Consider the following 27,043-nt stretch of genomic DNA (forward strand, 5'->3'; position numbering starts at 1 on the left):
AATAAAACAAAAATACTGAGATACTTTACTGATTTATATATTATACAGTTGGTTGTGTCAGCAGTGACAGGTGGGAGTTAGGGCAAATTCAGCAAAGTTAATAGTACTTTACAAAGTAGACTTTGTTCTTGATGCCGCATCCACTAATTTTTGTTCTTCTCAAATAAAAGGGGTAGTATGGATAATTTTGAAAGCAGAATCAGTGTCCTAAGTGCCCTCCATCTGTGGTTCCTCAAGTGTGGTCCCCAGTCAGTGGTATCAACATTTCCCATGAAACAGAAACTCTGGGTGAACTCTAGCAATAAGCCTTCCATGTGGATGGATGCTTGCTGATGAATGATTCTCAGCTCTGAGTGGGCAATAGCATCCCTGGGAGGGGCCTCCCTGGTGGTCTAGGGGTTAAGTTTTAGTGCTATCGAACCCTGCTATGGCCTGGGTTCGATCCTCAGCCAGGGAGCTAACCCATATGCCCTCAGGAGTCCTCTCGTGACTTGCCTGCTGCTCCCCTTAGCAGTGTATTTTAGTAAACCTGTTACAGGGCAGGGAATGGGGCACCATTGATCTACCGCATCAAGACAAAACATACTCTACTGTGAGAGACCTTTAATGGAAAGGAACTTTAATACAATTAGTGTGCAGTATAGAAAAAACAAAGAATAAAGTTTCCAAATCAAAGGCACTCAAAGTTACTCCTCCCTCATGGGTAAATGCGCAGCCAAACAGTGTTGGCCCAAAGCAGGGCCATTGAAGCCCAGAAGCCTGTCACAAGTCTAAGGCACTTTCTATTTGGGACACATAGGAAAGGGGCAGAAGGGGTCCAGCACGTCTGGGACAGAAAGACCAAAATCAAGATGAAAGCTGCCATTGTTAACCTCCCCCTGGGTCTCTTAGCCACATCTGTTTCAACCAGACCAGAACCAGGAAACAAGTGCAACTTCTTCACACTTCTCTCTGCTCCAGGCGCCTCTGCCAGGTCTCCTTCTGGCTCTCCATCCTGCTTCCTTCCATCTCTAGTCTCTTTAGCATCTTCTTCTCCCTGCTCAGCCCCATCCTTCCTTGGGTGGGTCAAGGAACTGGAATCTCCCCTTTCCCTGGTGATCACCCTGTCACAAATCTTCCTGTTCTGCTCCCCACTCTGTCTCTGGTGAATCCTCTCATTCTCTTCCCCACACCAAAACCTCCCCACATCTGGCTGCATCCCAGTTCGCATCCCAGATCTTCTATGCAAAAAAAAAAAAAGCCTTTTTTTTTTGTTTGTTTCCTCAAAGGAAGGGAAAATTTATTGCGCCCGGGCAGACTTCATGGACCCAAGGTGGGGGTCATTGAGTGAAGCTGCGCACATTGTCAGGGAGAGGCAGGCTTTGTCTTTTCTTTCTTTTTTTTTTTTTTAAGATTTATTTATTTATTATTTATTTATTTATACAAGAACCAGGGTACAGGCCAGATGTGTAGGAGGGTGAGAGGATTCACCAGAGACAGAGCAGGGAACAGAACAGGTAGGCTGACGAAATACACTGCTGAGGGGAGCAGCGGGTGCCACAGGAGAGGTCTGCTCCGCCATGTGGGACCCTCGCAGGCCCGTCAGGAGGGAACCGTCGCTGCAGAGGCTGCAGACAGCTTCACAGCGCAGCGCTCAACTGTCTGTGCCACCAGGGGAGACCCCCACCCCCGCCAAAAAAAAAAATCTTAAAAAAAATGATTCCTTGGGAGCTTTCTAAAACTCCTTAATTCTCCAGGCCAACCCTCAGAAACTGAGGCTCATGTGCTTCCCACTGCCTATGCTCAAATCCAGTTACCAGTTTCTTGATTTAGGGCATGGTTACCTGACTTTCTGTCCTTAGTTTCCTCACCTACCTCATAGAGTTGTGAGGATTAAATGAGTTACTATTTGTAAAGGACTTAGTGCAATATAGAAAAGACATGTAGAACATAGTAAGGACTACTTGAGTTTATCAGTTTTTTATCATTAAAAAAACACTTCAGGGCCTCCCAGGTGGCGCAGCGGTTGAGCGCTGGGTTGAGAAGCTGCCCGCAGCCTCTGCAGCGCAGGTTCCATCCCCGGCTGCTCCCCGGCCACCAGAGGAGGGTCCCACATGGCGCGCAGACCTCTCCTGCCTCCCGCTGCTCCCCTCAGCAGTGTACTTTGGTCCTTCTGCCTGTTCTGCTCCCCGCTCTGGCTCTGGTGAATTCTCACCCTCCCGTGCTTCTGACTGTACCCAGTGCTTGTATAAATAAATAAATATATCTTTTTAAAAAAGATTAAAAAAATAAAAAATAAATAAAAAAACTTCAGATATTTTAATATTTCAAGAAGATGTCAAATAGTTTTGTTTGCTTGCTTTTAGTTATTATATCAATTGATACTACAAACAACTACTTAACACTGGGGAGGAAGATAGCTTTAGGAAAAAAGGAATATGTGAAGGTAGCTCCCCCTTGAATAAAAGGAATACAGAAAGCTGTACTGGAATGTCTTTCATTGACTCCGTTTCAAACTGTGTTTCAGCTAATGTTTCTATTTTACAAACGGACCCAAACACATTTTTTATATGCATTATTTTCTAGGAATTAGAGGGTTAAAACCACATGTGTTTAAAGATAGATCTGGAACCTGTGAACCTACAAACAGGTTTTTTTAATGCCCTTGCTAAGTCTCCCTACTAGACCATCATTTATTTTTCTTATTCCGAATAAATGAGGTATTATTAACCATAAGTATTCTTACCTCCTATTTTAAATAAAACACGTTTTAAACTTTGCTTGAAGCTATTCCAACATTGAAGACTTAGGTACAGAATTCAATTTGAATATTGTGAGCAGTTTAGTTTCATTTTTTTCCTAAAATGTATTACTTCTGTTTCATTCCAGCAGTGTTCACAATGAACTTTTTTCACTGCCCATGCTTTTTAAAATGTGGGATAAGAATAAATTAAATCAATCAAATCTTTAAAAAAAGATTCTGTGGTCTTCTGCATTAGTAGATTTCCAATGAAATTAAGCTAAAAACTGGAAGAAGGTTTTTGTTTTTTAAAAAATTATACTCACATTTTCATCAAATGTGTTGATTTCTCCCATGCTATTCTAGATATACACCAAACTAGTATTTTTAAGACTGTACTACATAGCATAGCAAAAGAATGAAGTATATCTATAGGATTTTTCATGAGATGTAAACTTTAAAGAAACCAGCAGTAACTAAAATCTATATTTATTTTCAATTCTACTAAGCCATTATTACAAAAATAAGGTATCACTAATACTTATTTGTGGGATGCTAGCTCTACCCCAAGCATACTATCATGCATTTCACAAATTCATGACTCATTTATTTTTTACAATGACATTAATATCCAGAAAACTGAGGATTATTAAAATCAGAAAGCTGGAGGTTAGAATAATTAATCACTTCTGAAACATTACATGCATTAGTAACAGTCCCCCATCATGGATTTTCTCTAGTAGTAATGTAGTAGATTACCTATGTCTTAGGATCTGAAGCATGGCTGCTACACTATGGTACAATGCAGTTCTCTTATTCACTAATCTGCAAGAGTCAAGGATTGTGAATGGTGGAAATTCATGGAAGAAACTTCAATACACATTACTTAATGAAAGAAGCCAATATGAAAATGTTATGTACTACATGATTCCAACTTTATGACATTATGGAAAAGGCAAAACCATGAAGAAAGTAAAAAGATCAGTAGTTGTAGGAGGTGGGAGCATGAATAGGCAGAGCAAAGAGGATATATAGGACCATGAAAATGTGTTATAATGATGGACATGTGTCATTATACATTTGTCAAAACCTGTAGAATGTGTAACGTCAAGAGTGAACTTTCAAACTATGGGCTTGAGATGATTATTCTGTGTCAGTGCACACTTCTGATAAAAAACAAATAATAGCTACCATTTTGGTAAGTGAAATTAATAAACACTATGTACTGTGAGAATAAGGATTATATGGGAAATCTGTGTATCTTCCTCTCAATTTTATTGTGAACCTAAAACTGCTCTCAAAAAATGAAGTCTTAAAACTAAGCCAGTATTTAAACCAATTCAGTAAAGGAGCTAAGCTTCAGAGCCCCTATTCCTAATTGCTATGCTACCAACTTTTTTGTTTGTTTTAAAGATTTATTTATTTATGCATACAAGAGCTGGGGTACAGGCCAGAGATGCAGGGGGTGAGAGGATACACAAGAGACAGGGTGGGGCAGAACAGGCAGATTGACGGAAATATACTGCTGAGGGGAGCAGCAGGCGAGTCAGGAGAGGTCTACTTCACCATGTGGGTTGCTCCCTGGCTGGCCAGGGATCGAACTCATACTGTAGAGGCTGCTGATTGCTTCATAGTGCAGTGCGTAACCCTTTGTGCCACCAGGGAGGCCCCAGTGTGCTACCAGCTTATATGTAAATCCATCAGAAATGTCCATTAACACATCATAATCACCTCGAGCCCACAGTTCACTCTTGATGTTACAAATTCTGTTGGTTTAATACATAATGACAGATGTCCATCATTATAATATGTTTTTTACAGCCCTAAATATCCTCTTTGCTCTACCTATTCATGCTCCCACCTCCTATAATTACTGATCTTTTTCTTCATATACTAGCTTTTAGGTTAAAGAAAAATGCATATATTTTGTTTATTAATACCAGTACTTGTCAATTAGCTGGTTCTTGACAATCTTAAATTTATTAATTTCTTTTAAACAGACCTTATTTCAGGCTATACTGGATATGGTAGAGATGGAAACAGGTGAACAAAACTGTCCTAATTATGGGCTCGTGCTTCTTTGGGCTTCTCTGTCCAATGCTGTCCCTGTAAGTATATTAGTAAAGTAAGGGTTGTTTTTCTGTCTACTGCACTTTCAAATTTTCTCATCATTTTTCATTTTCAGTTTTTTTTTAACTTCTTCTTATGGGGAAAGAAAAGGACTGTGATGGGTTTAGTTCTCAGACAGAAAAACAAATCTGAAGGCTTGAAGAAATATGATGAGGTCACAAAGGAGGCAAAATGGAGATCTGCAATGAATTCTTCCTCTGAAAGGCAGCACATAACAGCCTAAGGGGAAAGCTTGCTCTTTGGAGTCAGTTGTGACAACACCCACACATGGGACACTTTGTCAGGCAACATGTGTGGTGTTGGTGCTGGAAATCTGAATAAGATCTGACCTCAACAGTTATTGAGTAGAAAGTAACTAGACAGATAATTTCCAACAGAACTGGGTGTTTTCTAGCAATCATTACTTTCAATGGCCCCCAGCCTTCTTCTATTTATAGAAGAATTTCATGGAGGTAGCAAATTCTTTGCATCTCCATTGCCTTAGCTTTAAGAAAGGGATAATAAAGCTCTTAGTATGGTGCTAGGACTTAGGGACTAGATGATTGTAGCTCTCATTTCTCTACAAGGTGATTGTGACGATTCAACAGGATAAACCCAGCTGGTACCAAATGAATGTTAGTTCTTTGTCTTCCTCTCTACCCATTCTCCTGGTTGCCATTTCTGTTTGCCTTGCTTACCAGCGTGGTCCTCTAAGCTTCCTCATGAATAGAGCTGGTGACCTTAGAAAGCACAGTATTTCTAAAGAAAGCAGAATTTTTTTTATCTGTTTCTTTTTAAAGCTGTTGTGAACTAGATTAAAGCCATGAGGTTTGTCTGCCACTTCATTTTTGATACACACCAGTTTCCTGTGTAAGGATTTCACAGGAATATATTTGGGAAATTATATACATATGTATTTGCTTTTATATATTTGTTTTCTACTAAACAGGAACATATAACTAATCTCAAATGACAAATGTATTTGTTTTTCTTTTTTCTTGTAACAAGGAGCAATAAATTATTTTAAGTGTCCTTCCTCTTTGGAAGGTTGTGAGAAGCTTTCTAAGTCCTGATACTCTAATTTCTTCTAACTTGTATGAAACTCATTGGGTAAAGAGCATAAATAGAAAGTCTGGCCTCTCTGCTCAAATGTGTGTCAGCCACTAGAATATGTATTTCATCTGGTGAGAGCAAGAAAAAATAGTCTAATCCATTCCCTTTCTTTATGTACCTCTAGTATTGTTCTTTGATTTTTCCTTATATAATTTTCTTGGAAACTGATTAGGCTATAGCAAAATTAAAAAGTAAACATCAAAACAACTCTCAAAGCAGCAACAAAACAGCTACTTCTGTCACAGGATTAATTTCCAAGATCTCATTAGAAAGGTCCCAGGAAAAAAGGGACATAAAGCCCTATTGTTCCGACATAGGGAAAGTCAGTTCTTTGGAATTTGTTCCCAGCACTGGTCTGAAAGGATTTAAATAATTAATTTATGAAAGGAAGTGTCTGATGATTAGTTCCATCTTGCTGACTCTTGTTGGCACCTCCAAGAGGCAGCTGGTATGTGGGCAGTGACCCTGGACAGGCTTTCATCAGGGTCAAAGCCAAATCCCAGCACTAGGTGACAGTGGGCCAATTGTGTAACATCTCTAAGCCTCAGTGTTCCATCTGTAAAATGGAACTAATAGTATTTATTTCATAGAGTAGTTGAGAACATTATATTTATAAAAATAAAAAGTGACTCAGTCCTTGGCACAAATTAGGTGCATAATATATGTTAGCTTTCTCTTCAAAAAATGTAATGCTATGCTTTCTATCAATCATTCAATGGCCCATTAATAATGAACTACCATGGCTTCCAAAACTTGCTCACTCAAATGCCCAAGGATAGGGGTAGTCACTGCTATCCCAGCTTTGGTGACCTCCTTTCTCTTCCTACAGAGCTGCCAAAAGCCCTGCTGGAGCTCGCAGATGGTGGGCATGCCCTTTCTTAGTGCTGCGAGCATATTCTTATCTTCTTTCTGACTCTATGCTCTGCCTCAAGCCACATGGAACTCAAAGCTCAGGCTTCAAGTAGACCCAGTGCAGGTCCCTAGGAAGCTGTGGTCTAAGTAAACTTTGGTGGCCTGGCCCAAGATATCAACTATAATGTATAGGCTTATTTCTATGGGACAGCCATTTCCAAGTCCCATGAACTTTTAAAGAATCTTTTCCAATAATAATCTCAAAGCTAATATTTTACCTTTTTAGTCACTTCTTTGGGGCTCTTTCTAAATGTTTTCAAAAGTTATAGCTACCCTCCACCCCACCTCAACTCTCAACTCCCACAGTCATTTATTGTTTGTACATTTTAGGTCTTTATTCTCCTGTGTGTACATCACATCCCCAACTAGATGTGAAATGTTCTTTGGGCAGGAATTATATCCTAGACATATTTGTGTTTACCCTTACTGGTGGAGATGTTATGGAGATGCCATCAATATTTGTTGAAGCTTTTTTTGGAATGGGTGAAGAACATACTCAGTTCATCTTCTCTCTGAAACAGCAGGGCACAACTTTCCTCCTTGTGCCTCCACACCTTTGTTCTTACCTCTCTAAAACAATGGGAAGACATTCTGGCTGCTGCTTCCTAAGCTTAGTAAGCCAGGTAGCCCTTCTGCTTTTTTCACGGCCCTCACCATGAACTTGACCCCATTGTTAAATAATAATTAGTTTTTTTCCTGATCCCTTATTTGGGTCTTCTACATTCCTGCTATGAGACCATCTGGTATTTTTTTTTTTTTTGGCTTATTTCACAAAATCAAAATCAATAGGCAACTATAAACCAGAGACATACTACAGGGGGGGAGAAGGGAATAGGATTGTTTTGATCAAAACAATCAAAATTTTACGGGGTCTATAACCAAGATGAAAATGCATACATTGTACAAAAATTAAAAATGATGTAAAATATCTAAAATTAAGAAAAAATTAAAAATAAACGCATGCTGAACTGAAAAAAATAATAATTAGTACATTTGGAAACATTTTTTAATTCCTTTTCCAAATATGGACACACAAAGACCTTCATTCACTTATTTTTTCATTCAGTATAGATGAGCTGCTTATGTATTCTTTACAATGTTTTACTTGTCATTTATTTTTTAAAAACTGATTTAGTTCTTTGAAGTTGAAAATAATATTGATTTTTAGAGGAGAAATTCATTTAGAAAAGAGGCATTAAAAGTAATAATGATATTAAATAACCATTTAAGACTTAGCTGAATTCCTTTTGTTTGTCATAAAAATAAGTACTACCCAATTTTATTGAATCCCTTAAGATCTGATTAAGCACAATTAAGCACTAATTTGTAAAATGCCAAATTCTATTGCGTACTGAAAATTTAGGAATGACCACTAAACTTTTTCTTTCCCTACATGATCTCTGACTCTTTAAATAGTATGAATTGAGTATGGAGTAGTTATTAATTAAATCCAATCATTCAGCATTTCCATATGTTGATAATAGCAGAAAAAGTTTGGGTTGGGAGTCAGGAAAGACAAACGTTCTTAGCATATGTCTTCTATTGTAAGGAAGAGCTGGATGATCTCTATGATAAGTCTTTCGCAATCTGGAAGATAACACAAAAAGAGACTCTATATTGCAATGACCTGGGTTCTCCCACTCACTTTATTTATGTAAACAGCATGAAATTTATCCTTGTATTATCAGTTTCAATGTCACAAGAGGAAAAACAATGAGTGTTGAATTTGACTTATTGGAACACTTCCTTTCAAACAATTGCTCTTCCTCTTTTCACCACAGAGGGGAGTATTGGGATTATTTAAAGAAAATTAGTGGAAAGTCAGTTTATATATATTTATATATTGCTCTCTCTATATAGATATCAGTAAGATTTTATAATTTCATAATCAGGAAAAATATGATTAAACTTGAAATACTTTTGTTTGGTCTAGAGAGAGAGAACATGCAAACATGTCACATTCAATAACATTCAGGTGGATCATTATATATATACAGTACTCTGACAGTATAGTTTATGAGACTGTAGGTATGGTTTCCGTGCTTACTTAAAATTGCCTTGTCATTAATAGAAAATATAACTTGTTAGTTCATTTGCATTTCAAGGAAATTAATTCTTGAACAATATTTTTGTTTTGGATTAAAATCCCTAAGTCATCATTTATTGTTTCTGATACTTAATATATGCCTATCTACCATTTTATATTGATTGTGTATTACTAAAAAATCCTGCTTCATTTTTTAGTAAAGATAGTTCAAGCTGTATTAACAATATAATTAAATATAGTGAGGGGATAGAACTATAGATTTGACCCCATAAATATTTCTAATATCTAGTGTATTTATGAAATCTAGTTGTTTTTCAAAAATGCTCTTTACTAATATGCCTTTAAGTTTAAGCATTTTCTTTGTTTCTTCTAAATGTTTACAGCTACTATAAAGTACACTTTTAAGGAAGGTTGTGGTGTTTGTTCTTCTTTTAAGGTTGCATTTTGGACACTTGCCTTTGTTCTCTCTTATCCCAGCATCCACAAGACCATTATGGAAGGCATATCTTCTGTGTTTGGCAAAGCAGGTACTAACCTGAATTACGTTACATAATTGAAGAGATGGCTAATAATGCATGCTTGACACTTTCAGTGGGAAAAAGCTATGGAAATTCAACCTAATACAAAATTGAGCACAATTTGTTATGTGTTCCAGGATATAAATCGAGCAGGTAGAATCCTAGGGCTTGCTTACTGCCAAGGATTTTTGAAGTCATCTAGTTTAACCACTTAATGTTATACATCATGAAAGAAATCCTAGAAAGATTGTGATTTACCAGAAGTCCCTAATTAAGCATAACTATTTATATACAGAAATATTTTTCTTCCAACCTCTTTACCTCTCACTTCAATCAAGCTACAAGTCCATCGTTTTGGAATTTAGAATTTTCCAGATTTCATAAAAGGTAATACAGTGCATATTCCACAGATTATATAACAATACTGATGCAGTGTGGATGTAAGCTAAGGTTTGACCGCTAGAGAAATTATTTTCAAAGTTCCAGTTGTTAGAGGCTTGGCAGGTAAGAACTGCTAAGTAGGGATTGTTACCTTGTATGTTTTAGTTCAAATTTGACTCTTCCATTTTATCTATTTTAAAAAGCAGAAAAAAACCTGAATGGAAAGGGTTTAACTTGTTTATTTAGCTAACCTTGACCAATTTGGGAGTACATTATTTAAAATAAACTTAATATGCCAAATTATGGGTTTTGATATAAAAACAATGATAAATGACCTGACTTTCTTGGAAGATAAAAATATAATAATAGGACAAGAGGTGTGATGTCAATTAACACTTATCCCTCCTTTTATGATTGCTGAAAATATTTTATTTGGAATTAAAAAAAAATTCTACGCTTCATATTGAGTTAAAACAAAAAACGACTTGACCAACACGACCAAGCCCTACTCTCTCTAAGACCTGAGTGTGAATCAGCAGGTACTGGGTCTTATCTCATTGAAAATGGTGAATATTAGAATCATTGGGTACCGGGCCTCCCCGGTGGTGCAGTGTATTGAGCGCAGCGCTGTGAAGCTGTCCACAGCCTCTGCAGTGCAGGTTCGATTCCCAGCCAGCCAGGGAAATAGCCACATGGCGTGGCAGACCTCTCCTGTCTTGCCCGCTGCACTCAGCAGTGTACTTAGATCTGTCTGCCTGTCCTGCTCCCTGCTCTCTCTCTGGTGAATCCTCTCACCCTCCTGCGCATCTGCTCTGTACCCCAGCTCTTATATAAAAATAAATAAATCTTTAAAAAAATAAAAAGAATCATTTGGTACCAACTATGCTTACAAGTTAGCCATGTAGCTATATTAGTGAATTTAAGAGGCAACTACTTGCTTTTATGGAACTTATTATTACAAAGCAAATGGAAATCTGCATCCCAGCATGTCTACCAGTGATTAAAGGGCATGCCTCCCACAGTGCCTCTTTGTCATTTCCATAGCAGAGTCTTTTTCTGACTTCATGTTCACCAAATTCTTTATTTCCCTTTAGGAAATAAAAAGGTAGATACTGGGATTGCAGGGATAACATGCAGAGCATTTCTGATCTAAGGCCAAAATTTAAGTGTTACAATAATCTAAATTTTGCTTTAATCTCGAAATATTGGACATAACTTAATGGAGAAAAAAACAGAACCTTTCACTTTTTCTATATTCTGATTTATTTTTACTTTTTTAATTTTAGAAAATTACATAGTTTTAAGTTTCTTCCCTCTTTGTTTTTTAAATTATTTATTGATGTGACAACACTGTATATTTTTTAGGTGTATAGCTTCATAGATATGTTACCACACCATAGGCACCACCAAAGCACTGATAGTCCTGCCCCATAGTCCACTGGGCTCTCTTTCTGCCTTGCTCTCCTTCCCTTTCCCCACTGGGAACTGCAGTTCTGCAGTCAGATATTTTGGATTTTGATTTAGTTTTGTCTCTTCCTTTGCTATGTTTCTTTATATTTGACATATGAGTGAAATCATCCAGTATCTCTTTTTCTCCTGACTTATTTCACTCAGCATAATCCTTCAATTCCACCCATGTTGTCACCAATGTCAAGATAGCATCTTTTCTTTATAGCCATGTAATACTCATGGTGTGTATTGATATATATCATGTCTTTATCCATTCATCCATTGTTGGACACTTAGGTTTCCACAATTTGTCTGTTCTAAATAGTGCTGCAGTGAACATAGGAGTGCACATTCCCTCAGAAATAGTGTTTTTGCATTCTTTGTATAGGTACCTAGGAGTGGAATTGCTGTGTCATACAATGGTTCCATTTCTAATATTTTGAGAAAACACCATTCAGTTTACCCTAGGACTGGAGCAATCTACATTTCCAACAGTAAACAAGAGTCTCTTTTTCTCTATATCTTCACCAACACTTGCTTTTGGTATTTTTATTATAGGCCATTATCTCTGTGTGAGGTGGTAACTTACTGTGTTTTGATTTGCATTTTCCTGACTATTAGTAATGGTGAACATTTTTTCCTGTGTCTGTCGGCCATCTGTATGTCTTCTTTGGAGAAGTGTCTATTTAGGTCCCTGCTCATTTTCTGATTGGGTTGTTTGTTTCTTGTGTTCAGTTGTATGAGTTACTTATAGATATTGTATGTAGCCCCTTGTCAGATATATGATATGCAAATATTTTCACTTATTTAGTGGAGATTTGATTTTTTTTTCATGATAGTTTCTTTCCCTGTGCAGAAGCTTCTTAGTTTGATGTGGTATTATTTATTTATTTTTACATGTTTTCTTTGCTGTGTGGTCAAGTCCCCAAAGACATCACTAAAGCTAATGTTGTGGAGTATTTTGCCTATGTTTTCTTCTGTGTATTTTATTGTTTCAGGTTTTACATACAAGTCTTTAATTATTACTGAATTATTTTTCTGTATGGTATGAGATAGTGGTCTAGTTACATTATTGTGGATGTGGCTGTTATTTTTAACTCCCCTGCCCTCATATTTTCTATTCCTGGAGTCTTGTTACTTCCAAATGAGGTTTGCTTTCATTTTATAGAAGGCCTTTCAAACTTTTTACAAAGTTGGTTTAAAGAGATTGATTCCTTCAACTGTTGTTTGACTGTAAAGCACTATCTTGCTTCTTCAATTCTTAGTCTTAGCACAGGTAGGCAGAAGATTCTTTTTTTTTTTAAATAATAAATTTTATTTTTATATTCCCCCATACAACTGCACATGCCCCATTCTGACCCCAATCCCTCCCCTCCCGGGCCCCACCCCCAAAAAAGTGTCTCTGGTTCATAGTTTTTTGTTGATTTTGATTTTCACTTTCTTATAGTTATTCATTTTCCTGATCCCTTATTTAAGTTTTCTAGATTCCTGCTATGAGTGAGACCATCCGGTATTTTTCTTTTTCTTTTTGGCTTATTTCGCTGAGCATGATCCCTTCCAGCGCCATCCATGTTGCTGCAAATTGCATGTGTTTATCTTTTTTGAATGCTGAGTAATATTCCATGGTATATATGTACCACATCTTCTTGATCCAGTCATCTATTTTTGGGCATTTGGGCTGTTTCCAAAGCTTAGCTATTGTAAATAGTGCTGCTATAAACATAGGGGTGCAGGTGTTCTTTGGAATGGATGTTTCTGTGTCCTTTGGGTAAATACCTAGGAGTGGAATTGCTGGATCATATGGAAGCTCTATGTTTAGTAGGTCCAGAAATCTCCACACAGCTCTCCATAGTGGTTGGACCAGTTTGCACTCCCACCAACAGTGCAGGAGAGTTCCTTTTTCTCCACAACCTCACCAACATTTATTGTTGCTAGTTTTTTTAATATGTGCCATTCTCACTGGTGTAAGATGGTATCTCATGGTAGTTTTGATTTGCTTTTCCCTGATTACAAGTGATGTTGAACATTTTTTCATATGTCTGTTGGCCAATTGCATTTCCTCTTCAGAGAAGTTTCTTTTTAGCTCTTCTGCCCATTTTTTGACTGGGTTATTTTCTTTGTTGTTGTTGAGTCTCATCAGCTCTTTGCAGATTTTTGTGATCAGTCCTTTATCATTAATGTTGGGTGCAAAAATGTTCTCCCAGTTGGTGGGGTTTCTCTTTGTTTTTGTTATTGTCTCTTTTGCTGTGCAGAAGCTCTTTAATTTGATGTAGTCCCAGCTGTTTATCTTTGCCTTCACTATCACTGCTTTGGGTGATGTGTCTGTAAAGATGTCTTTGATATGCAAATCACATAGTGTTTCACCTATATTTCCTTCTATGTATTTTATGGTTTCAGGTCTTATGTCTAGTTCTTTAATCCATTTTGAGTTGATTTTTGTGTATGGTGTGAGGTAGTGGTCAAGCTTCATTCTTTTGCATGTAGCGACCCAGTTTTCCCAGCACCATTTATTGAACAAACTTTCTTTGCTCCAATGCACAGTCTTTGCTCCTTTGTCAAAGATTAGTTGACCATAAATCTGTGGGTTTATTTCTGGATTTTCTTTTCTTTTTTTTTTTTTTTTTTATAGAGGCATGCTTTTATTTATTTATTTATTATATTTGTTTGTTTGTTTTGTTTATACATGCACTGGGTACAGTCAGAAGCGCGGGAGGGTGAGAGAATTCACCAGAGCCAGAGCGGGGAGCAGAGCAGGCAGAAGGACTGAAGTACACTGCTGAGGGGAGCAGCGGGTGGCAGGAGAGGTCTGCGCACCATGTGGGATCCTCCGCCGGTGGCCGGGGAGCAGCCGGGGATCGAACCGGCGCCGCAGAGGCCGCGGGCAGCTTCGCAACCCAGCGCTCAACCGCTGCGCCACCGGGGAGGCCCTATTTCTGGATTTTCTATTCGATTCCATTGGTCTGTATGTCTGTTCTTGTTCCAATACCATGCAGTTTTGATGATTATGGCTTTGTAGTATAGTTTGAAGTCTGGGCGTGTGATGCCTCCATTTCCTTCTTTTTTTTTCAGTAGAGCTTTGGCTATTCGGGGTTTTTGGTGATTCCATATGAATTTCATCAATAATTGTTCTATTTCTTTGAAGAATGACATTGAAATTTTGATTGGCATAGCATTGAATTGGTATATTGCTTTTGGTAGGATGGCCATTTTATTAATGTTTATTCTTCCAATCCATGAGCAGGGGATGTCTTTCCATTTCTTTGTGTCTTCTTCTATTTCTTTTAACAGTGTTTTATAGTTTTCTTTGTATAGGTCTTTTACCTCTTTTGTTAGAGTTATTCCCAAATATTTGATTTTTTTTTTGTTTTGATAATAAAAGGGATGGTTTTTTTTATTTCTTCTTCTTCAGATTTATTGTTTGTGTATAGGAAGGCTACTGACTTTTGCGTGTTGATTTTGTATCCTGCCACTTTACTGAATTGATTGATAAGTTGAATTAGTTTTTCTGTGGAGTTTTTGGGGTTCTCTATGTATATTATCATATCATCTGCAAATAGTGATAGTTTGACTTCTTCTTTTCCTATTTGGATTCCTTGTATGTCTTTCTCTTGTCTTATTGCTCTGGCTAGGACTTCCAGTATTATATTGAAAAGCAGTGGTGAGAGTGGACATCCTTGTCTTATTCCAGATCTTAATGGAATTGCTTTCAGCTTTTCACCATTGAGGATGATACTGGCTGTTGGCTTGTCATAGATGGCCTTTATGATGTTGAGGTATGTTCCTTGTATCCCAAGAATTTCAAGGGCTTTTATCATGAATGGGTGTTGCACTTTGTCAAAAGCTTTCTCAGCATCTATTGATATTATCATATGGTTTTTATATTTCTTTTTGTTGATGTGTTGGATAACGTTGATCTTGATTGAAGGTCTTTTCCATCCAAAACTTTGAATAGCTCATGTCACTCTATTTTAGTCTGCTGAGAGATCCACTGATACTTTAATGAAATTCCCTTATATGTAACTCTGCTTTTCCTAACTACTTTTAGAATTCTCTAACTTTAATCTTTGCCATTATATTTATGTGTCTTGGTGTGCATATGTTTGGGTTTATATTGTTTACATTCTTTGAACAACTCTGTTTTTGTCCCTCTTTTGGGGGGAAGTTCTGGACTATTATTCCTTCAAATAGGATTTCTGCTGCCTTCTCCCTCTCTTCTTCTGGCATCCCTATTATGTGAATGTTGTTCTTCTTAATACTGTCCCATAAGTTTCTTATGTTTTGTTCCATTTTTTTAACTCTTTTTCCCCTTCTACTGGTCTTTTTGCATGCTTTCAACTACTTTAACTCAAGTTTCATTGATTCATTCCTCAGCCTCTTTGAATCTACTTGTGAGTTCCTCTGTTGTATCTTTCAGTTCAACTATTGCTTTCCTTATCTCTGTGACTTCTGTTTAGAACTTCTTCATATTTTCTTTATTCTTACTGTATTTTTTTTGTTCATTCATTGTTCTACTAATTTCAGTAAGCATCATTAAGACTGTTGCTCTGAAGTCTTCTTCCAGTAGTTTGGTTAGTTTTGTTGTATTGGGTTTTTTTCCCAGACTTTTTTCTTGATCCATTGGTTGAGGTGAATTCCTCTGCTTTCACATTCTGTTTGGTGCTCTTTGATTATTTCTGTGGCTTAAGATGGACTACTTTTCTTCCTAGTCTAGCTGCAATGTCCTGCATTAGAATCACAAGTCTCAGAGTATTGGTCTAGTGTGTTGACCTTGGATGCTGTGCTTTCTATTGTTGTATTGCTTGAGGCCACATCTTCAGGATGAATTCAGCCCAAGAGCCACTGTGGAGTAGAGGTTCAAGAATCCAGACTATAGGATGGGGGCCAGAGTTGTGGGTATGGCGGTTACTATAGTAGAATACCAGTGGCATACACCTCCCTCAGTGCCATGTCTGCTTGAGCCAAGGGGAGGATTTGCAATCTCCAGTGGGTTAAGGCATATACTCTACTGACAGTTCTCACCACAAACCCTGGACTACAAATGACCCTGCAGCTGCAGTCTGGTTCTGATCTCAGCAGGAAAGGGAGTAGGGGAAGGAAGGAGATAGGACCTCTGCACAGGAATTATGGTGGAGAGTGAGTGAAGCATGTGAACATATGATGGTGTGAAAATGTACCCTCAAAATGACAGTTATGTAAATAACTGACATTAATAAAATTTAAGGGAATTTTTTTTTTTTAAGTCAGCAGAACACTGTTCTCAGCCAATATCTGACCAAAACTTTGAGACATGGAATAACCTCAGGCCCAAGCCTCAGGACCAAGGTTGCTTATTAGGGAAAATGATTGCTAACATTTCTCTAGGGTTTTGAACTCTGTAAAGCATCTTCTTCCCTATTTTATTTTATTCCTTAATTTTGGGAGAAATATACATTATCAAATCATTGAGAATTTGATAAAGAATATTTCTCTTTGTTACAGAGATTGGGGATACAACTCCTGGAAATGTCATTTTGCTTTAAATTTTAATTTGAAAATCACCGTGCATTGTTTTAATTGCCCATAATAACCTAGAAAACAGAATACTGGGATCAGATTGCCTGGGTTCAGACCTGCTTGTAACACTTTCTAGTGGTATCTCTTTAGTCTTATTACCAAATTCTTTAAGCCTGTTTTCTCTTTGGAAAAATGCAAAATAAAAATGTTCATCTCATCTTTGTGTTAGGAAGGTATTACAAATATGAATCAGACAGCACAATGCAGTCAAACCATAACTATTTTTTAAATTTTAGCTATGACTAAACTGATATAGCCATATAGCCAGTTGTATTAAATTTTGTAATCTCTCCCATCATGAAATTAGTAACTATTTTTAATTATTATTTTTAAAGATAGATTTATTTATTTATTTATCTATCTATCTATCTATCTATCTATCTATCTATCTATTTATTTATTTATTTATTTATTTATTTATTTATTTATTTATACAAGCACTGGGTACAGTCAGAGGCACGGGAGGGTGAGAGAATTCACCAGAGGCAGAGCGGAGAGTAGAACAGGCAGAGTGAGGAAGTACACTGCTGAGGGGAGCAGCGGGTGGCAGGAGAGGTCTGTGGGCCATGTGGGACCCTCGCCCAGTGGCCGGGGATAAAACCGGCACTGCAGAGACTGCCGGCAGCTTTGCAACCCAGCGCTCAACTGCTGCACCACCGGGGAGGCCCAGTAACTATTTTTTTAAAAGTTTTATCTATTTATACATACAAGAGCTGGGGTACAGGCCAGAGATGATGTGGGGGGTGAGAGGATTCATCAAAGACAGAGTGGGGAACAAACAGGCAGACTGACTGAAATACACTGCTGAGGGGAACAGCGGGTGAGATAGGAGAGGTCTGCTGCTGCATGTGGTTTGCTCCCTAGCCAGGGATTAAACTGGTGCAGCAGAGGCTGCAAATTGCTTTTAGTGCAATGCTTAACCCCTTGTGCCACCAGGGAGGCCCGAAATTAGTAACTATTATGACTGAGTTTTTCTACTTCCAAATATTAGTATTGCTTTTTGAATTAACATGGTTTTCTTGAATGTTTATAGCAATAAGTGAAATTTTTTTATCAAATAACTATACTTTTAAAGGGGCTAAAATACAACATAAATATGTTACAAGACTATTTATTTATGTGTAACATCATCCTAGAGGATAGAAATAATAGCAACAATAATAGCTGACATGCAGCTTGCATTTACTGAGTACTGTGCCCTAGTCTGTTTTTCTTATTCACTTAATCCTTGAATCATCCCTCCTAAATGTTAATGTTTACCCCTTTTTAATCACAAGGGAAACAGAGTATCAATTAGGTAACTTACCCAAGACCACACAGCTAGTAAATGGTTGAACTGTGATTTGCCCCAAAGTTTATCTATCTCCAGAGTTGGTACTACACAGCAGCAGATCTCCTTGTTTCAAAATTTTCCTCAGAAAGCTTCAGTTAAGATGTTTAGATCCCTTATTTAAGTTTTCTAGATTCCTGCTATGAGTGAGAACATCCAGTATTTTTCTTTTTTTCTTTTTCTTTCTGGCTTATTTCGCGGAGCATGATCCCTTCCAGCTCCATCCATGTTGCTGCAAATTGCATGTGTTTATCTTTTTTGAATGCTGAGTAATATATGCTGAGCTAACTTAAATAAGGGACCAGGAAAATGAATAACTATAAGAAAGTGAAAATCAAAATCAACAAAAAACTATGAACCAGAGACACTCTATGGGTGGTGAGGGCGGGAGGGGAGGGATTGGGTTCAAAATAAGGGGGTTGCAATTGTATGGGGAATATAAAAATAAAATTTATTAAAAAAAAAGATGTTTAGATCCAATTTCCAGCTTAATTACATTCCAAGTTGCTTCTGTATTCATCCTCCTACAGTACACCTCTAGTTATGTGACATGGGTCCTCAGAAAATAATCCCGGAGTAATGTTCATACACATGAAACAGATATCAAAAACTTATGGTATAACCCATCTTTGTATGCAGAATAACAACCTAACTAAGATCGGCATTTAATTACCTCTAAAATCACTCTTCATTTTCTTCCTGCTATATGTTACATTTATAACACTAAGTATGATTTCATTTTGATGCCTTTGTAAGAGTCTACACACAGTAAGCTTATAGATTAGAAAAAAATATTTTCTAAACTATGCATCTCATGTTTGCTTCAGAAAATATGATTAACCATATTTATAATCAAATTGCTTTCTAAAACATGTATCTCTCAGAAGAATGAAATTTACCCAAACACAATAATGGCAAATGATAATAAATATCATGAAAAGATTCAGATTTATGGTTTAGTGTGGGATCATCTTAACTTATTGAATATCTGTGCCTCCTTCTTACCAAGGCCACCTAGACATATGGATCTCAGTACTTCTAATTACCTCTTATGCTGTATTCCATTAATCACCAATTTTTATTAGGTTCACCTTTTCTTTCTCTACTGGCTCCCTCCTCTTATCTGTCAGATCATGTTAAGTTAACATCCAGCATAAAACCTAAAACATTCATGTAGTCTTGGAGACTCCGAGTTATCTCAAAAATCTCGTCTTTGACAAACTCCCCCGTGTTTGTGTCATCCCAGCCATATTCATTCATTCATTCCATAAATATTTATTGAGCCCTTGTTATGTGCCAAGAACTGCTTCAAGAGTTTGGAATGTACAAGAAAAGCTAGGATTACTTTCCTTTTGGTGCTTGCATTCTGGTAAGGGAGACCACAATTAACAGTAAACATAATGAATAAGTGAACTCCAGAAACATCAGTGAGTGATAAATGCTACATAAAAAGTAAAATAGAGCAGAACAGCGAGAATCAGGAGTGCCAGTAGTACTAAATAGTTGTATCAGAGTAGGCCTTATTGGCATGGTAAGATTTGAACAAGGACTTGAAGGTAGTCAGAGGTTAAACAAGTAGATATCTAAAGGAAGTGCTGCATGGAGTCAGCTCTTAGGTGTGGCCTCATTGTTTTCACAGAATCCGCTGAAATCACCATCATTGGTGACCTTTTTTTCCCCTAAAAAGGAATGTGAGCACATTTATAACAAAACTGTGAGTAACAGACCTACCATATTTAGAGAAAATAAATAAAAAAGAAAAGATGCTATGGCATCCATTCCCACTGAAATTTTTCCTGCCCCTTCACAAATGTATGCCTAATCCTTCTTAGTTTCCACTACCTGCTAAGTCCTGGTCATCAGACTTTCCTTTCCACCTGACCTTCTGTCTCTATAGATATTTCAGATGTAAAACGTTCACTGAACATTGATCACAGCATAAATTCTGGTTGATGTATCTGCTTTTCTCAGCCTACCCCCTCTGACCCATCATTGACCATCATGACCCTTCCCCTCCTGTGATTCCATTCACTTCCCTAATAACTGGAACTTGTCCCTTCCACTTTTTTTTTCCACTTTGGTCTTTCTGATTACTCCTATGTTTTATCAGCAAATTATCTTAGAAGTAGCAGAACATAACTAGAGCTGATTAGGTAAGACAGCAAATGTAATCCCAAAGTTACATAGATTTGAAAATGACTGACAGATTAATAATAAAAGAAAACCAAATCTATTAAAAGCTTGTCAGGCAGTTCACAGAACTTCTTAGAGATTTGGACAACCAGACGTGAAAGGTACAAAGCCTGAAACAATGCTCCAGGTCAAGTTGCAAACTGGGTGTGGCAAGCATGATGCTACCACTAACGCCAAGCACATTGTGGCTGCTGACACAGGACACTGAATGACTTGTGTCCCCAGGCACTTTGTCTTGCAAACACTACACTTGCTGCCAGAGGAAATGATTTTAGTCTCCTTTCTTTACATCACTAACTCTTCCTTTAAAATCTGGCTTGGTTGATATGATTAGCAAAGTCTTATTTTCATGGTAATGTCCTACTTACAAGGGATGCAAGGAGAGCAAAAATCTGAACATTTTTCTCCTCTGAGATAGTTGTCAGGCTTCTGTTAGAACACAAGGTTCAGGTATTGGATAGAAAAATGAAAACATGGGCCTCCCCGGTGGCGCAGCAGTTGAGCGCTGGGTTGCGAAGCTGCCCGCAGCCTCGGCAGCGCCAGTTCGATCCCCGGCTGCTCCCCAGCCACCGGAGGAGGGTCCCACATGGCGCGCAGACCTCTCCTGCCGCCCGCTGCTCCCCTCAGCAGTGTACTTCAGTCCTTCTGCCTGCTCTGCTCCCCGCTCTGGCTCTGGTGAATTCTCTCACCCTCCCGCGCTTCTGACTGTACCCAGTGCATGTATAAACAAAACAAACAAATGAATAAATAAATAAATAAAACATGCCTCTATTAAAAAAAAAAAAAAATGAAAACATCAATACATTGTAAATAATGTATTTTTAAATATGTATGTGATCGATCATATTTATTATATTAATACATTGATGCATTTAAATAAATATAAGTACATTGTATGTACCTTTTGTATCTATATATATCTATGTGTATCCTCATGCCTCCCTATTCCCTGGCCAGGGGACCCCTTGCTTGCAGATTCCAAAGAAACAGGATAATTGCACTTAAATCTCTTCAACTTTCTCTTGAAACTTCATGCATGTATGAACTATGGACAATTTTGAAAGACAACACAATAATTAACTGAAATAGCTATGTGCTGGACCACAGACAAAAGTTCATCATCTTTATTCTGTTTGTTTAAAAATCTACACACTTATAGTTCAACCAAACTTTGTTTTATATATTTTGATAAAGAGAAGTTACTTTTTTCTAAATCTCTTCCTATAAGGTTTTGTCTATTCTCAATATAGGGAAGCACTGCTGTACCCAAAGAGCTGAAAAAGAAAATGATCTTGTCCATATTTTCACTCTAACATTAAACCATGTATTTATATATTTATGTATTACCTATATGAATATAAATATGTGCAAATATATATTTACATTTTATATATTTTTTAATTTATTTATTTACATTTTGATTTGTACATCATTCTGTTCCCCTACCATTATGACTGTTTTTTTTTATTTTTAGTTAAAAAATAGGGATACATAGTCAGATGCTTTGTGCATTTAAATCATCATTATACTTTCTCAGAAGGCCACGTTTCCCCACAGTTATCTGCCTTTAACCCCTGAAGTGTGTCTTCTGACATTCCATCTCAGGAGACTTTTTGTGAAGTCACTCTCTCCTCCTTTATTGCCTAGCTTCAACATGCTGAAAGAGATACCTTGGTGGCTGTAGATCTCTTGATATGCCAGGTCAGATTTACAAACATGGATACAGGTCCTTCTCTACTGCTGCTTCTTTCATTCAGTCTTTCACAATCTCACCGCCTCATGGCACTTTTAATCTGCCTTATTTGTGCTCTGTATTTTTCATTCTGACACAGTTCTTTTTTCAGGGTCCTATGAGAGAATTATTGAGGTATTTGAATAATCTTTCTTTCTCTTTGAAAATAGTGAGATAAAGATCATAAGATTAGGTCAGATCTCTTCACAGAATATATTCTAAACATTCAGAATGATGCATAGTTTCATTGTAAATAAAGCATAAAGATCAAAATTTTATTTAATATTTTATTATCTACCTACTATTGTTTTTAAGTTAGTATCGCTTGTCTTAATTTACTGTAATTCGTGCTGTCCAACATTCCTTGACAAAAGCAATATGATTATGCAGCAGACTTTTATATTGCAGTAAATAGAGAAACTGATAATCTGTTTTTAATGTGCAAAAGAAATATTTCTGAAAATAAAATGAGGTATTGTTTTTTCCCAAGAACTCTTACGATGTTTACTTGAAATAATGGCATTAAACTTTGTTTGAATTGCCAGAATGGAATTTGGGATATTTTTATATGTGCATATAATGGAAGAAAGAGTGGGGGGGTCCATCTGTTGATTCTTACCTCCTTATCTTCCATCAGTTGTAATAACCTGTTTTAAACAATATAGCAGCCCTTAGTATTTTTCTCATTGTTATTACTGGCTTTTTCATATTCACTCTATTGTTATTAATATCAAACTGAAGCTGCTGAGGAGAATATAGTTCCAAAACATTATTGCTTGTAATACTTTTAATAGGTGTCAAGCAGAATGTGGTGGATTGGTTATCAATTCAGGGTGGTGGGCAGAGAGGGGACTTTAAACACTTCTGCCCACTGCATCTTGGTATCGGAGTCACCAAGGAAAACAAGACAATCAAGCACTAGGTGCAACAACAGCACTTTCCTTACATAGAGAAGAGATACTTAGATCAGCTTCAGTTGTGGGCATCCATCCTCCATGGCCAGCACGTCCCTCCCAGAGGGCAACACATAGAACATTTGGTCTAGGATGGAAGTAACTTCATGCCTCAGTGGAAGGAACCCTGTCCTTGTTTGGAGAAGGGAGTTATCATTTATCCAAAATTTAGAATTAATTTTCCTTTATAACAATCAAAGGTTATCACTTCTTGGCCTTTTGGCTAAGATCAAGTATATAATAATCAAAGGTTAGTTTCACAATATTTCTTTTCACTTTAAAGGAAAATTATAGAAAGGAATTGATTACTATTCTCATTGAGGAGACAATTCAACAAAACTTTATCTCACTAAAAATTTCCAGAAATCTGTAACCAACGCATCCTTTTTCCTGTAAGTGGTTGTTATAGGGTCATTTGTTGTATAAGATGTATTGTAAATGACATTATCTACTTCAGGACACTTTATCCACATTTTGAGATGGGCTAACCTCTTCCAGTGAATGTAGGCTTCTTCTGGGAAGGAAACAGCAATTTTGTATATACAAGAAATTATTCCTGGAATAAAGTAGAGGCATATTTTTTTAAGACTGATTTTTTTTAGCATTACTTATCATATTGAAGTTTTTTAAATTCCTGAAATAAAGGGAGAGGTATAAGATGCCCCCCCATGCTGTAAATTCTTTATTTACTACTTCTCATTGGCTTTGTCTCTAGTTGAGAAAATATGACATAGAACTGGTTTCATGCCTTTATTCTCTTGCAGTAATTTTTATCATTGCTTTATTATTTTTCAGTAAGTCTTAGGAATACTATATATATTTTCCTTTATTTAAATTTATTTTTTTATTTTCATACATCGTTGTCATTTTTATACAGTAATTGACTTCTCCCCTCATGTGTAGTTCCCGTAGTTCTCCCACCACCACCGCACCCGTGATCCATCACCGTGGTCCCTTGTGCTGTCCCTCCCCTGTTTTGACCCCTGTCCTTCTCCCCTGCTAAGGCCTCAGATCAATGATTTGCCTGCAAGTTTTATCCTTTTTCTGATCCTTTGTTAGGTTTTCCTATATTTCCCCTATAAGTGAGACCATCTGATACTTTTCTTTTTCCTTCTGACATATTTTGCTTAGTGTAATCCCTTCCAGCTCTATCTATGTTGTTGCAAATAGCATGAGTTCATCTTTTTTGATTGCTGAGTTAGAAATACTATATATTTTTTCAAAGTTATTGTATGATTTTCCTAAATAACAGTCAAAGTAAACACCAACTTTTAATGTTGACTTTACTTTGTAAAGAAATTAACTTATAATTTGACAATATGTTTTTTTTTCTTTTAAAGATTTATCTATTTATTCATACAAGCACAGGGTACAGTCAGAAGCACGGGAGGGTGGGAGAATTCCCCAGAGCCAGAGCAGGGAGCAGAACAGGCAGACTGACGAAATACACTGCTGAGGGGAGCAGTGCGCACGGCAGGAGAGGTCTGTGCGCCATGCGGGACCCTTGCTGGTGGCCGGGGGTCGAACTGGCACTGCAGAGGTTGTGGACAGCCTCGCAGCCCAGCACTCAACCACTGCGCCACCAGGGGAGGCCCTTGACATGTTTTTAAACCATATTTTGGTAGGAATCGTTGATGGTGCTGGGAAAATTGGGTCGCTACATGCAAAAGAATGAAGCTTGGCCACTACCTCACACCCTACACAAAAATCAACTCAAAATGGATTAAAGAACTAGACATAAGGCCTGAAACCATAAAATATATAGAAGGAAATATAGGCGAAACACTTCGTGATTTGCACATCAAAGACATCTTTACAGACACATCACCCAGAGCAGTGATAGTGAAGGCAAAGATAAACAGCTGGGACTACATCAAATTAAAGAGCTTCTGTACAGCAAAAGAGACAATAACAAAAACAAAGAGAAACCCCACCAACTGGGAGAACATTTTTGCACCCAACACTAATGATAAAGGACTGATCACAAAAATCTGCAAAGAGTTGATGAGACTCAACAACAAAGAAAATAATCCCATCAAAAAATGGGCAGAAGAGCTAAAAAGAAACTTCTCTGAAGAGGAGAGGTTGGCCAACAGGCATATGAAATGGCCAACAGGCATATGAAAAAATGTTCAACATCACTTGTAATCAGGGAAATGCAAATCAAAGCTACCATGAGATACCATCTTACACCAGTGAGAATGGCACATATTAAAAAAACTAGCAACAACAAGTGTTGGCGAGGGTGTGGAGAAAAAGGAACTCTTCTGCACTGTTGGTGGGAGTGCAAACTGGTCCAACCACTATGGAGAGCTGTGTGGAGATTTCTGGACCTACTAAACATAGAGCTTCCATATGATCCAGCAATTCCACTCCTAGGTATTTACCCAAAGGACACAGAAACATCCATTCCAAAGAACACCTGCACCCCTATGTTTATAGCAGCACTATTTACAATAGCTAAGCTTTGGAAACAGCCCAAATGCCCAAAAATAGATGACTGGATCAAGAAGATGTGGTACATATATACCATGGAATATTACTCAGCATTCAAAAAAGATAAACACATGCAATTTGCAGCAACATGGATGGCGCTGGAAGGGATCATGCTCAGCGAAATAAGCCAAAAAGAAAAAGAAAAATACCGGATGGTCTCACTCATAGCAGGAATCTAGAAAACTTAAATAAGGGACCAGAAAAATGAATAACTATAAGAAAGCGAAAATCAAAATCAACAAAAAACTATGAACCAGAGACACTTTTTGGGGGGTGAGGGGCGGGAGGGGAGGGATTGGGGTCAGAATGGGGCATGTGCAGTTGTATGGGGGAATATAAAAATAAAATTTATTATTAAAAAAAAGTTATTATACCAGTTTCTTTATTTTTTAACCTTTACCTCATGCATTTTTATCCCAGATTCATTCTTCTTTGTGGCACTATGACCTCGTGCATACACTTTCGCTTTAAATGCTTTTAGCAAGCTCTTCTTTAAATATGAAAAGACAACCTCTGTGAAGGGAAATTTACCTCATGACTTAGGACAGCAAACAAGCATAAGGATCTTTGCTTTCAAAAGTAAGGGAAGAGGTGGTGGACTGTACAGGGATGCACTTTGTAAATTTCAGTGGAAATCTGTTAGTCACTTCTATTCATCCTTCCAGGAGAGCAAATACACCTGTCTTTCAGGCTCAGGGAAGCCAGGGCTTCCTCAGTATTCAACCTCACCTTCCTATTCAGCCTCCCCAGAATTTATCTAAAAGGTCTGAATGACTCATCAAGTGCCCACTATTTCGTCTTTACTGTGAAAACATAGTTTTGTTTCCCCCAAATTCTTGGTTGCGTCCGTACTACAGAAACAGTATTTTAATATTTTATTTATCTATCTACTTACTAAGTGTGTGTATGCGAGGGCAGAGGGGAGGAAATCAAATATTGTCTAAAAATCAACAACGATGTAAGAAAATAAATATTAAAATGAGGGAATAAATATTATTAAGGGACAAGAGAAACCATATCTCAGTAGGGCAGACTTACTTCAGTGATTCTGTGTGAGACGTTCCCTTTTTTAAAACCAAGGAATCGTGTTTTTATGATTAATTTTGGAATTTGAGATATTTTTCTTTCTTTTCTGGTGAGTCCCCCTCATCCTTTTGAGGCTTAGCTAAAACTGCAGCCCAGGTGAGAGGGGATGAACTCCACTGACACTGAAATCCTCTCCTATGAAGCTTTCATTACAGTTCTTTACATCCAGATAATATTTTGTGTTCCTGGGTCAATCTCCTTTAGGCAGTGACTTATTTCTGCCTCCTCTTAGGGGCAGAAATGGTACAGAGTAAACAGGGGAAGGACTTTCAGTATGCACAGTCATAGCTTTGAACGCTGCTCTGCCTCTCTTTCTAGCGTGTCTCCTTGGACACTAACCAATCTGAGACTTGATAGCTGGCAAGACACTGATGCGGAATAAATGTAGTTGTCCAAAGTGTTTGTGACACGAGATGGCCAGTAAATTAGTATTATTCTCACCCTATCTCTTA

General features: G+C 37.5%; 1 protein-coding gene across 2 annotated transcripts in view; it reads left to right on the plus strand.

Moving 5' to 3' along the window:
• CYP39A1 (cytochrome P450 family 39 subfamily A member 1) overlaps positions 1-27,043 on the plus strand; it is a gene marked incomplete at both ends in the record, with an annotated part of 80,777 nt that overhangs the window by 13,610 nt on the left and 40,124 nt on the right. For both annotated transcript variants that reach the window (XM_084227730.1, XM_084227731.1), the window contains 2 exons: positions 4,720-4,827; positions 9,337-9,427. In XM_084227730.1, the coding sequence (XP_084083856.1) occupies positions 4,720-4,827; positions 9,337-9,427 (199 nt within the window). The remainder of the gene's footprint in view (positions 1-4,719; positions 4,828-9,336; positions 9,428-27,043) is intronic.

This window comes from Talpa europaea, assembly GCF_964194135.1.
Source record: "Talpa europaea genome assembly, chromosome: 2".
NCBI classification, from domain to species: Eukaryota; Metazoa; Chordata; class Mammalia; order Eulipotyphla; family Talpidae; genus Talpa; species Talpa europaea.